Here is a 13757-nt window from a genome sequence, read left to right as displayed (position 1 = left end):
AGAGTTGCCATACTAGTTAGAAAACAGCTGTTCTTTGTTATTGTCAGCTTGTGTAATTTCAAAAAGTTTCGATTGTCCATAAAATAGTTAAATTTAGTGTTTAAAATGCGGAGTGTAATTAGTGGGCTTAAAAACGCTGTGAGGGCAGCCAATCACACGCCTATTGCCAAAAATATAGAGCCGTTTCAACGTTTTCGTTTGCCTGAAGTACGACAATTTGCAGTTGCGTCCTCCCCGGCTTGTTGGAATTGCCAAAACAAATCGGATTTGAAACAGAATATGATATGTTCTGACTGCGGACACTTGCAGGATGTTAATTCAACCATAGTAAGTACATATCCCTTACTCACATAATTTATTTAACCAATAGGTTTCATAGAATTACTTCGAACTGCTGAGCTTTCCCACCAAGTTTTCCTTGGAGTCTCAGAAGTTGACAAAGAGTTTTCGCCAGTTGCAGACCTTAGTTCATCCTGACAAATATAATAATAAGTGGGTATTTAACTAAGTAATATATGTAGCTTAAACCAAAAGTTGTAATCCTTAAACTTACAGAACCTCCCGTGAGCAAACCAACTCCGCGGATTGGAGTTCCCTGATCAACAAGGCCTACAAGACCCTGGCCACGCCCATAGAACGTGGTCAGTACCTGCTCCAACTGGAGGGCGAGCAGATGCCCCAGGATAATAGCGCCCTGAACAAGGAGTTTCTTATGGCCATGATGGAAAGGAACGAGGAGGTAGAGGATGCAGAAGACACCAAAGCTCTGGACGGCTTAAATGCCCAACTCATCAAGGAACTGGAGGAAATGGCCCAGAAGTTGGGCGCCCTTTTCGAAAAGAAAGACCTCCAAGGCGTCAAGGAAACCCTTGTGGAGATGAAGTACCTGCTGAGCATTCAGAACAGCATCAAGCAGAAGCAGCAAAGTTTGCTGGGCAGCTGAGCAATCATTAATCGACCTGCCAATCGGTTCTGATCACGCACACAAGTCCACCTGTTGGTATCTATCAGCTGTTAAGTAAACAATAACACTGACTTCGTTTGTTTTATAATGTGAATAAAAATCGCAACGCAGCACTCGTGGTCGATGCAATTAGTTAATTGGTGGCCGAATGTCGAGAACAGGTTTTTATCCAGATTTCTATGGGATCCCTAGGAGCAGGAGTTCCCCCTTTGCCAACGAGCACCCTACGCCACGCTCAACACTTTGGAAATAATTTAATCAATTAATCGCGGCCCTATCTGTTGGACTCAACTCGCCAGGGGGAGACCCCCTGAAGAACCTAGAAACGAGTAATCGAATCGTCATATAGCAAACTCATGCCCACTCACACAGGCCAGAGGCATGTGTACGGGCGGAAAAGTCGGCGGGTTTATATAAATTTGAAACGCTTGTGGCCCCAGCGGGCAGTTCTTATTAACTGGTGACGGCGATTGGAATAGCCGCGTCTTCAGGCTGGGAAATTCTTCTGCAAGCCGGACAAGTGCACCCAAACTAAGGAGCACAACTTAAACCTCCGGTTTAATTTATTACACAAGAAATACGTCTGGAATAATCAATACCACCTAATAAGCTATAAGTAAACCAAGAAACCCTTTAAAAACCTAAAGGTTTATTTTGGTAAAGGAGGTAGCCCTAGATAACGAACCATAGTGAAACCTATGTGGAAAGAAAATGCCTCTTAACACCAAAAGAAAATATTTTGATTTTTAAAAATATTAAGTTAATATATGGATTATGAAATATTAGTTCAAATATCACAAATTTAATTAACTTTAAAAGGATAAATTCCTAAAGCCATATTCTTGCAATTAAAAATACTTAAAGAGAGTAACAAACTACCCTAAGAAACTCCTAACAGAGACTTAGAAAGAATTACCTGGAGGAAAGGAAAGGTCCTACAAAAATGCAGAAACTCTTGCCCAGCCTGCTGATCCTCATCGGCTCCCTGCTGACCGCCTCGGCAGACATCTCATCACCCATCGTAGGGATCCTCACCCAGGAGGTTTATATCGATGGCTTGATCTCGCGGCACTTCGACAACAAGACCAGCTACATAGCCGCCTCGTATGTAAAGTTTCTGGAAGGAGCTGGAGCCCGAGTTGTGCCGATTTGGTGAGTGGGCAGACAGATTGAGGATCTTATCACCTAATCAAGATAAGGCTGTATATGGCGGCATTAACACGTGCATTTAAAAAAGTTCATAAATTCATAAGACAGTACATTTGGTTTGGTGACCGAAATGACGCTGTATTGATAAGATTGCCTGATGTCAAATTATAAACAATTTTTATAAACCCCTGACAGGATCGGGCGCAATCGCAGCTACTATGAAGATCTCATACACAAGATAAATGGGTGAGTATAAAAATAAATTCAAGGAAGTTCCCCAACTAAATTTATGGATGTTTTGACAGAGTTTTGTTGCCCGGCGGAGCCACTTGGTTTAATCAGAGCAATGGTTATGCCGATGCAGGCGAACATCTTATCCAGTTGGCCATGGAAAAAAATGATCTGGGAGTCTTTATGCCGGTTTGGGGAACCTGTCTGGGCATGGAACTGCTGGTCTACAAACTGGCCAATGGCACTGAACATAGGATTGACTGCAAGGGCACGGGAATCGCCCTGCCAATGGAGTTTAAGGAAGGTATAGTTTGAAATATATCTTCGCATTTCCTTTTAAATATATATATTTTTACGAAGACTTCAGGAAGAGCCGACTATTTGCCTCCATTAGTGATGATATAGTGGCCACTATGGCCAAGGAGAACGTAACCTATCACTGGCATCAGTTTTGCTATACGGAAAAGGACTTCGAAAGGGATCTCCTGAACGAAACTTGGAGGGTTATGTCCTTGAATCATGACTTAAATGGCACAGAGTTCATTTCCACTATGGAGCACAGAAAGTACCCCTTCTATGGGGTGCAGTTCCATCCGGAGAAGCCGCTGTATGAGTTTACCAAGAAGAGTATACCCCATACCGCAGCCGCTGTGTTGAGTGGTCAATTCTTCGCCAACTTCTTTGTGAGCGAGGCCAGAAAGAGTAGTCAGAGCTTTGCGAATGACACGGAACAGGCCAGGACGCTCATCTACAACTACAAGCCGGAGTATACATCGATTCTGGGTTCCTCGTACATCCAGCAATATTTGTTCACCAATGCCGAAATGGAAATTCCAGACATCCCCGAGGAGGGCGGCGATTACGATGGCAATGGGGCTGGTGGCGGCCCCTACATCCCCATCATTGTACCAGGTGGTGGTAGTTCCACCATCCTTCCACTCCTTAGTGGGCTGCTCCTAACCCTGCTGATCCTATCTACTAATTAGTGGTTTTCATTGCCCTTTGAACTTGGGTCTAGTGAGCGTGGATTATCATGTCTAGAAGTGGAATTCATTTACGCACTCAGTGTACTATATGGAAATTAGGTTTTCATGTTTTTGATCGATTTTATTCACTTATCTCTGAAGTTATCAATGTGATTGTTGTTCAAATTATTTACGTACCAGAAACATATTAAAAGAGATTGTCCTGTGACTCATTTGGTAAATTAATGTATCTTTTAATATGAGTAGTTTCCAAAGAAAGATTATTTGATAAGTGGCTTTAATGTTAATCGCTTTTTATTGCTGTGGAAATACTATTTATTTCGTCTTTTCGGGCTAGCAACAATATCTATAAAGATAAGAACCTAATTATACGTTTTTGCTCAGGGGCTTATGAGTTAAAGTCTTTGAATATCTATAAAAAAATTAATTCTGAGGATCCTGCATTTTTTTAATTATAAATTATTATGGAAAACTCTTTATTCATAGTGAATAGGTTTGCGAGCGTTGTTAATTAGATTTAGTGATTTAAAAAAAGCGTACAGTAAAGCATTATCAAGTTAAAATATTGGGAAAAATAAACGACATCTGCATTTACAAACTTTTTGGAGGTTGTCATAGAAATCTTTTTGTGGGGATTTCGGGCAAATGTACGTATTCGTCAATACCAATTTCTCCTGCATTTCCCCGGAGAGATTTCGGTGACACCCTCGCATATGAGAAACTAAAAGAATTCCCGTGTAGTCTCGAAACATCCCCGAAAGTAGGCCAATATTTGTTTAAACCGATTAAGATTTGCACATTCGTTTCGCGGATTTCGAGCTTTTCCCGAGTGCGCCTGCATTCTGCTCGGTTTGTTTACATTTAGTTGGCTTTTATACGTTCATTCAGTTGGCCGTGGTCGGAAATCCCTCGAAGACGATGGCGGAGAACGTATCCCCGAGCAACACACCAACCATTGGCATCCTGTGCATCGATGTTGCCACCAAATTGCAGAACCTTTTCGGCCAGGATTACTATTGCTACATAGTCGCGTCCTATGTCAAATTTCTGGAGGCATCCGGCGCCCATGTGGTGCCCATTTGGTAAGTAGTACTTCATCTATTTATTTGGTTAAAGCTATGTTGAAGCGCATAAGTATCTTAAGGTGATTAGGAGCTCTGTGAGCCCGTGGCCGGGCTTGGGTAATGACCATCTGCTGGGTTGAGCACCCCGCCACTCAATTGATAAACAAATTGCATAAACAAACAAACTCAATGCCAAAAGCTCTTGGGCGAAGAAAATTAATTACCTCAACGGGCAGTGTGCCAATAAGTTCTAGCAGAATGCAATGCGATTAAAGAATGAGGCGAGAAAGTGGTAATAGCTCAGGTTTATTTATTATATCTGGCAAACGCTTTCGCTTTCGATATTATTTTGTGGGTAAATAGGCAATACATTCTCCCCTTCCCGAACTAATAGTTTCTAAATTAAAATTTGCTAAGAAAATGTATCTCAGACTGTTTCTGCAAAGATAAATGTATAAAAATTACTATAATTTTTGTCTTACGATCGATTTCCTGCAGGATTAATAGAAAACGATCCTACTATGAGTCGATGATGGGTCAGATAAATGGCATCCTTGTGCCCGGAGGAGCGGTCTTCGTCGAGGAGGCCGATAGACTGGCCCATCCGGACCTGACCAGCGATTGTGTGCAGAGTGCCGAGCACATTTACCAACTGGCCATGGAGCGAAATGAGCGGGCGAGAAGGCAGAATGACGCCGGTGGATACTTTCCCGTTTGGGGCACCTGTCTGGGCTTCCAGCTGCTCCTCATCCATGCCGCCGAAGAGCCCAAGATTCGCACCGATTGCCAGCTCATGAGAAAGGCCATGCCCATTAAACTGACTGAGGACTATCAGAGGTCCAAGTTGTTTGAGAATCTGCCGGATTCCGTGGCCAGGGAGATGGAAAGGCATCCCTTTGCCTGCCACCAACATCGCTTTTGTGTTACCCCAGAGCGGTTGGAGGCCTTCGGCCTCGCCCATGACTGGCATCCTTTGGCCACTCAGAAGGATCCCTCGGGCTTGGAGTTCATCACAATTATCGAGCACCGGCGATTTCCCATTTTTGGCTGCCAGTTTCATCCGGAACGCGCTGGCTTCGAGCAGCTGATTACTTCAGAGGATCTCCACCACTCGGCACACTCATGCTCGGGCATCCAGTTGTCCCAGATCTTCGCCAGTCGATTTGTTGACCTCTGTCGCAGGAACAAAAATCACTTTGATAGCCCGAAATCAAAGGCGCGCCATCTCATCTGGAACTGGCAGCCCGTTTTCTCGGGTAAATTCGAGGCTATCAAATGGTTGCAGTGTTATCTCTTTAAGAGGGATGCGGAGTATCCGGAGGATACCACGGATACTGTGGAGCCTACCACAACTGGTTGATCCTAGTAACCAAAGCCACAATTAATTTGATATCTTTGTAAAGACTTATTGATCTTATTTTCAGCAGTATTTAAAGCAATAAATATAAATGTATGCGTATTAATTTATAAATATCTGACACTATTATCATAAGTATTTGCTAGATTTATCTAATCATGTTTGTATGCATTTATAAGTCTATCTTATCCATTTAAGTTTTTATCCAAATAAATTGTTGATTTGAGCCAGCTTCTTTTGGGTTTACCGTCCTACGAATTTTTCCACTCAACGTTTCCTATTTCCCATTTTCCGGCCTCAAATCTCGAAGTAGTTCGAAGTACTTTTCCACATTTGTCTCATGCAAATTTCACGCCGTACTTTTCCGTTCAATTTTGGTGCGCGCTTTTCCTTTATTTTTGTTTTTCAAGGATTTTCAGTGGGGGAAAGCTATCTTCTGTTGCCTCTGGTTTTCCCTCAAGCAAATGGAATATTTTTGTTCATTTTTATGGGTCTTCCTGGGGCAGAGGGTATGTGTATTTTAAAGTGAAGTGGGAATAGAATTAACACCATTTGGGTTAAGGCAATCGAGTCATCAAATAATTGAGCAATAAAATAAAGATCAAAAATGCCACATTTCATACAAGTATTAAATATATAATATTTTCTAAAATATACATTAATCTTTAGTGCAATTCTGAATACTTTTTTCCTTAAAGTTTTCCCAACTTTTTCCAGGGTACTTGTGAAACCCAATTTTAAAATTTGTCTATTCATTGGGCGTGTTGTTCGGCAGGCCCATTTTCGTGCTTCCACTCCTGGAAATTCCACTCGGGGGGCTCGTCAAAAGGTTGGCTGCTCATAATTAGCGCATGACAGAACGGAATATTTTCATTTCCCTGTCAGGCTTATGGTTATTTGTGAAAATTCCTGCGAATATTCCATTAGGCGGACACTGGCTGCGTTGTTTATTAAGGCTTCTCCGCGCCCGGGTTAAAGTTCGGGCCGAGGTGTGAACACGACTTATGGCTGTTATGGCACATGTTTTTGTCTGCCGGCCATTATTGTGTGCGGCTTCTAGGTGCTGGGCACCCTCATTGTTGTGTCCTGGTATCTCCGCGTCTGGGTCTCCGGCTTTTCCGCGCTGTCTGGCTTCCTTTTTTTTATTCACTCTTCCATTGTGAGTAGTTCTTTCTTCGATCTGGAATCGCATGCTAATGAGTCTATGCGGGTGTCTAGCCTTTTCTTCACTCCCTAATCATTGTTGTTAAAGGTGTGCTTTGGTTTTTTCCCCTTCATTAATCCTTAAATATTTTGCATTGTGTGGTAAAATTTAAAAATACAAAAAAAAAAAGGGAAAACATTCAAAAAAACATTTGTTTTATTGGTTTTGTTTTTGTATTTATCGCTTGCTTCCCTATAATTACTTGTCTCATTTTTTAAAGTCTAGCCCTCCTTTGATTTCTTATCTGAAGAATAATAAAAAAAACAGTTTACATTTTTTATAATTTGATATATACTTGGCCCTTAACCTTTATCATTATTTTTGCTGCTAAACAAAAACACATGGTTTTTAGATTCCAATGAATTTTTTTTGGTTGTCTTATTGCCTCTTCTTTTGCCACTTTTAAACAAGATGTTCATAAATGTATAAATTATTCCTAAAATATTTGCTTATTTGCAAACCCGTGCGCTCATTGATTTGCATATTATCCTGATACTACGATACTTACATGGGTTTCTTTTGTTTCGGTTTATGTGCACTTACGTTATTGTGCGAAAAAAAAATTGTCAGCACAAATGCCGCATTAAATGCCCTTGTGCCCATTTTATAGACTCACTCACATGGATGGGTGTATTCACACCAGCAGTACTCACACACTCACACATGGGCGGGGGCAAGGAAAAGGGGTTGGCGGGGGGCAAGAGGGTGGTGGGCGGTAAAATTGGGGTAGGCCAAAGTTGGTGCCGAGTCTAAAAGTAAAAGTTGGCATATTTCTGTTTTCTCAACTGAAAATTAAGCCGCCTTTTCACAAACACACACACTTACACTCAGATGCAGATTCTCGCCCTTTCTCGACACCTTTCTCCTTGTGCGTGTGTGTGTGTGTGTGCTTGTGCGGCTTTCACAATGACGTCATAGGTATGCTTCTTGTAGGGCCGGCCTTTTGCCTTTCAATAACCTACTTGCCGTGCATTGAACCGGCCTTCAGCTCTCTCCCACCCTCTCTCTGCGTCGTGGCTACTTTCTCCCATCTCGCAGTCCCCACTACTTTCTCCCACATCCTCCCACCTGTCTCGGCTCTCTGACTACCGCATCTCGGGTTACTTTCTCTCGCCGGAGAGCGCAACTGCAGGCTGCAGCTCGGTGTTTTGGGCCAATGAACCCGCTCTGCAAGGACATTGCAGTTGCCGTCGAGTGACATTACGAGAGGCAACAACAACGGCAGGCAGGACAACAACAGTTTGACAAATTCTGCAGAAGCCAAAGGTCCTTTGGACAGCAGGACCCCTCCCCTGCCCCGCCGCCCGGCAGTTGTGCGGTAAGCCCCTCTAGACGAACAATTTACGCTGATTTGGCATTTAAACTGCAGTTGAAGGATACACACCCAGCTTTTGTAAATGCCGCCGAGTGCGAGTGTGTTGGTGCGGGGAGTGCGTGATATTTGTGTGCGTGTGCGTCTGACTCTGTAATCCTTTCAAGTGACCCCACAAATGGGCGTGACCTGGACAGGATTGGCCCAGGCTGGGAATATTTTCCTGTTCCCTGCTTGGTTTTTAATCGAAGTTTTTGCTAGATTTATTAAGATAAAATATTTAAGTATTGGTTTTTTAAGATAGTAGGCTTACAATAATTAAGAACTTGAATATACAATTTTAAAACGAATATAAATTACTTTATGAGTGCTTTTTTCTATTTTAAAACCCATTTTCTTAGTTACTTTAATAAGAAATATCATCTTGTATTATGTATTATAGTAAAGTTTAAATAAACAAGACTAACATAGAGACCCTTGAACTATGTGTTTTTGTTGAATTAATTACATTTGTCCAATTTTTAGAATTAAGTAAATTATAAGGAAATTGTTTTGGTTTTTATAATTTTTTTATATTTTGATGTCATATATATATATATCAGTATAAAATGTATTTTTTTATCGATTTTAAAATCAACAAATAGGTAAAGTATTTGTCAGCATTATGATATATTATATTACTATTTTTATACATTTATTTGTGTGTTTTCGTGAACATTTGGCATTATTTCCCCAATGAAAGGTACTGTATTAAAAATTTTCATTCTTCCATTTTCCACTGAAATTTTCTACCATAACAATGAATGTTTATATCGCTCCCCCGCGCCCTCTCCCCCCAGGGCTTTTAACTATCCCAGCTGCCCCCCGAGTGCCCCGAAGCCCCCTTAACAATTAAAATTGCCCTTTTCATCCGCTCATTTGTCAAACGCTGTTTTCGCTGGCCTCCGACTTCAACTGGGCCATAAACATTTGTCGTCCAGCGTGGACGTGGCCCATTTTCGTTGCCTACTTTCGAGGGTTTCCGCCTCCTTTGGCCTAATGGGGCGCGTGTGGTGTGGTAAGCCTCTTAAATGCTAAAGGCCCAAATGCTATCGGCCTATTAGGTGCTGCTGATTTTGGCATTTTATTTTTACACTGCTCCGGCAATTATGGGCTGTCGCCTCGCGTTTGGCCAAGCTTAACCTGAGAGGCAGGGCGTGACATTCAGCCAGCCACCGAATCGGCTCTATATATATATTATATATATTCGACTGTGTGCTCCGCTTGTGACGTCATCCGCGCTCTTGCAGTGTTCGAAGGCCAATCGACGGCGGGCCAACAACACAAAAGCTTCATTATTTGCCAGCACACGAGTGTGCGGGTATTTGGGTTAAGCCCGCGCCCATGTGGCATCCGCATCCCTCGAAAGGATTAGACCAAGGATATGGGCCGCGTCTTCATCATCAGTCATCTTGTTGAGGCGAAGGTGTCGTTGTCTCTTGTCTCTTTGAATTTTTAGTGGGTCAAGTGTCCTTTGGGATTCCAAATTGTTTCGAGCTCTGACCTCTGGCTGCAGCGATCTCAGGACATCGAGAAGAAGCCTTGCAAACGGTCTTTCAGGCGGCGGGGCGGGGCTGGGCGTTCTCAAGGCCGGTGCATTCAAATTAGCTGCAGTTTATTTATGTCTCGGCCTGCAAGTATCCTTTTTAGCCCGCTTTTTATGCAGGGCACAATGCGCCAGAGTGACGCCTTTGGTTTCGCCTGGTTTTTGGTTTATTAATAAGTGCGAAAGGGGCAGGAGGCGGGGGGCCGGGCGGGAGTGACTGCTCAGCTGAACATGAATGCTTCGAGGGCGGTGGGGGGCGTGGCCTGCATATAAATAAACCAAAAAAAAGTGAAGAAGAGACCAGCAACCGCCGACAGGAAACTGTACCAAATGCAGTTCCCTCGCCGGTGGCCTCGCTCGCAGCCGATTCAATTAGGTGGCAAAGATGAGGAGGCCACGTCCGAACAAGCCCGATCACTCCTGCACTGGAAACAATTTGTAGGGGGTTTTTAAGAGGTCAAAATTATCCTTGAAAATACAAATTTATAATATTTTTTGTAAATTAAACGTAAAAATTTGTTTAATTGTGCTAAATTGTAGTGGTCCTATTATGGTTAAATCGTTCAATTAGAATTGTTAAAATAGTCAGTAAGATTTTAGGGACACCTCCTATAAATTAAGTATTGAACAAAACGAAATCGTTTGAAGAAACCAAGAGTTCCATGGACTTAGGCTATTTTTATTAGTAAATAAATTTTAAAAGATTTTAACATAAATGTACCCATCCATAATGTACTCACCTATCCATTAATGATACTTTTCCTATGGTTGAAAACAATGTACCCTCCTTAAATATCTAGTTAAATATTTTAAGATCAATTTCAGATGATATCTTGTACTATAAATTAAGATATATTATTATCTTTTTATTAATGATTTTATATTCTAGTTTTATTTGCAAAACTACAGAAATATACAAGGCTATTGACAGGCAATTTGGATTTATCTCCTGTGTATGACGCTTTAAAGTTCCGGCGGTGGCAAAGGGGTTTTCCGAATAGGTGTGGAAATGGCGGCGGAAAACCGCAACCGACAAACGTCAACGACTCTAAGGACAACAACGACGGCGACGAGCTGTTAGCCCCTGACCCAGTTTAAAAGACTGAGAGATGATACACTGAGAGCAAAAGAGATGGCCGGGCCGAAAGAGAGGGAGCAGGATAGACAGTGCCGACGTCACCACTTGGAGAACCTTCGTTAGGTGCACGGATGACGATGCTTAGCGCAGATGCCCTTGCCATTTGCCTTATCGCCGCGGTAACAGCGGAGATACTCCTTCAGAGGCACCCGGCCCCCTGCCATCGGCCAGCCCCTCAACTCAAGAGCACCCAGCATCCTAGACCCCTTTGACCCCTGAAACCAGACCCCAGAAACCCAGTCCCCAGTCGCCAGTCGCCAGTCGCCAGTCGCCAAACCCCTGACCGCCATGCAAATGTCTACTTTCCGCTCCACTGGTCGTATACGCAATAAACTGATTATTATTGAGCTTTAAATTCAATTTGCGAAGAGCGCGTGGAATGCATAAAATAAAATGCCAGCGCAGTGGGAATTGCCAGCTGAAAGCCTGAGAAGCTGGCCAAGAGATTGATCTGAGATGAGCAGCCACCTCCTCCAGGAGGAGCAACCGATCGATTTTTTATGCCTCTGCCATGCGTCACTTAGCGCCCAGGATTCATATGCAGCACTCGGCGATGCAGCTGCCCTTGCACTTTGCCTAATTAAAGGGGATTGCGTCAGTTGGGATAAACTTGCCACAAGTGGGCTCCAAAGGGCACACTGATGCTGCATTCCTGATAAAGTCAACACCTTTCGCTGGGGCAATTTATAGCTCGAGTTCTTCATAATCCGCAAATGAGCTTAGTCTCGGAGCAGTTCCATGGGGTTTGCCTTTGATTATAGAGTAGTTTTATACGTATATCATCTCCTGGTTATTTGCTGTTAAGGAATTAGGTTCTATGACCTGTGCAATACTATAATATAGATATTTAAAAATAAATTGATCATTTTTGAGTATTTATACATTAAGGAAAACTAAACTAACTAATAGCTCAACATCTGAATAAAAAAATATAAATAGTTGTTATTTTCATATTATATTCTGACATTTTATGTTTTTTATTTCTAAATTGGTCTTAAAAACAATTTAAAATAAAAAAACTTTGTGAACCCAAGAATTTATACAGATTTAAATCAAGATTAATAGTTCAACATCTGAAGAACATTAAAATATAAATAGTTAATATATATAATATAAATATAATATAAATATAAATATAAATTAAGTTAATTTGTATTTCGGTTTCTGTTATTTTGGGAATAACTTTCCCGATTAAAGGTAAAATCCAAGCCATCGATACCTGGGCAATTGCGCTTGGTTCATTCACAACTTTTGTTTATTTTTTTGTTTGTCGAATGTCCTTGTGGCTGCCAGCACATCCCATCCAGACATTGACAGCCTCTCCCTTGGACCTTGGCTCAATAGGAGGCGAACTACTGCTAGCCCAGTGAACCAGACCGAATCCCGAAAATCGAATTAAATGCCTGGCGACGTGTGGAGCAATGGGGCAAACAAAGTTGCCAATTTGTACGTGGGCTTTCCCGGGGGCATCCCGAATCCCTACGAAAGTAGGTCGAGGCCAGGATGCGTGATCCAGGAGGTCTGGATGCGGCACTTTAACGGCTTCTTGCGGCAATTATGAATGAAATGCTTTCAGGAGCGGAATCCGTTCCGCCGGCAGTCGCCCCAAGGTCCTTTGGTCTGGCTCTCTCTCACCTCCCCGAGTCCTCGTGCTCTCTGGAGCCGCCCAAGGATTCCTGGCCCGGCTCAGCCAGCTCAGCTCGGTTCAACTCCCGTTGCGGCAAACGTCATCGTCATCGCTCGACCTCCATGGCAGGCGTTAACCTTCGACCGGCGGTGACTGCATCACCCGATTTGTGAATGAAAACAGGGCGGCAGATCCCAGTTTCCTGCTCCTGTTTAGTTGAAAACTTCACCTAATTAAGAGAATGCATTTGAACTCATAACATATATAGAATATTACAAAAAGTAATTTAAACTGCATTTTTTTTAGCCTATAGAAAATATGAATTCAAGAAAAATATATAAACATGATATTAAAAAATATATTTTATTGCAAAGTATTTTCCATATTTAGTGTAATTTTACCATTTATAGTTACTGGTAGTATTTCTAATCGTAGATTGTAAGTAAACAAATATTTTTAAAATATATGATATTGCAGATTCAATTTTAAACAGGAATACATAGTTTAGAAAGTAAATCTATGTATTATAAATAGATATTTCAAAAATATAAGATATGGTTTATTTAATTTTAGAAAGGAATAGAAAGTTGTTTTGGTTTATAGAAAAATATCAAAAATCTCCACAAAATCCTCATTTAAATGTTCAATGCTTAAAAAGTTTAGTAAGTTATAAATTTATAACTGCACTTATTTAAGCTAAAAATGTGCATTGTTTTTTTAAGTTAGTTGCCTAGGCTAGCAATTAAAGTACCTCCCTTCTTATATCACTAATTTGTATTATTCTGTTATGTCCATGTGGGAGACTAATTAACATGGGACCCGAATTCTGACCACATTGCGCTCCTTTAGGCCTTTTTCGCCCTGACAAATGGCACGTGCATTGGCCCAGTTAGCTTTGCGGTCTATTACCTTCCTTTTGGCCGCTCGACTGCGTTAGGAATAAATGTGTTGTTTATTTTTTCTCTATCCAGGCACGTAGTTTGCTCAGCTCGTTATTCCCGAGAACTGACTGCAGATGTCAGCTTATGCATTCGCTTTGGGTCACTTCTTATAAATTATTAAAGTCCCCAGGGAGCAGGCCTAAAGAGCCAAGGTACAGGGCTAATTACTTAGGGGGAAGTGGTAATTTATGTTGCTGGG

General features: G+C 41.9%; 3 protein-coding genes across 3 annotated transcripts; all 3 read left to right on the top strand.

The window, feature by feature from the left end:
• The first annotated feature begins 18 nt into the window (after positions 1–18).
• LOC108034549 (iron-sulfur cluster co-chaperone protein HscB) lies at positions 19–1077 on the top strand. The gene is made up of 3 exons (XM_017109476.3): positions 19–327; positions 380–492; positions 556–1077. Exons 1-3 carry the CDS (start codon positions 106–108, stop codon positions 941–943), a joined length of 723 nt encoding a protein of 240 aa, XP_016964965.1. The 5' UTR covers positions 19–105; the 3' UTR covers positions 944–1077.
• Positions 1078–1794: 717 nt separating this feature from the next.
• LOC108034558 (gamma-glutamyl hydrolase) lies at positions 1795–3551 on the top strand. Its single transcript, XM_017109487.3, has 4 exons — positions 1795–2116; positions 2309–2359; positions 2419–2648; positions 2705–3551. The coding sequence occupies exons 1-4, from the start codon at positions 1908–1910 to the stop codon at positions 3328–3330; spliced, it is 1116 nt and encodes a 371-aa protein (XP_016964976.1). The 5' UTR covers positions 1795–1907; the 3' UTR covers positions 3331–3551.
• Positions 3414–5865, top strand: LOC108034678 (gamma-glutamyl hydrolase). Its single transcript, XM_017109620.3, has 3 exons — positions 3414–3546; positions 4219–4412; positions 4893–5865. Exons 2-3 carry the CDS (start codon positions 4249–4251, stop codon positions 5752–5754), a joined length of 1026 nt encoding a protein of 341 aa, XP_016965109.1. The 5' UTR covers positions 3414–3546; positions 4219–4248; the 3' UTR covers positions 5755–5865.
• Positions 5866–13757: the final 7892 nt, after the last annotated feature.

Source organism: Drosophila biarmipes, chromosome 3L (genome assembly GCF_025231255.1).
Source record: "Drosophila biarmipes strain raj3 chromosome 3L, RU_DBia_V1.1, whole genome shotgun sequence".
Lineage (NCBI taxonomy): Eukaryota > Metazoa > Arthropoda > Insecta > Diptera > Drosophilidae > Drosophila > Drosophila biarmipes.
Note: the sequence above shows the minus strand (reverse complement) of the source record. Positions and strands in the feature narration are given on the sequence as shown.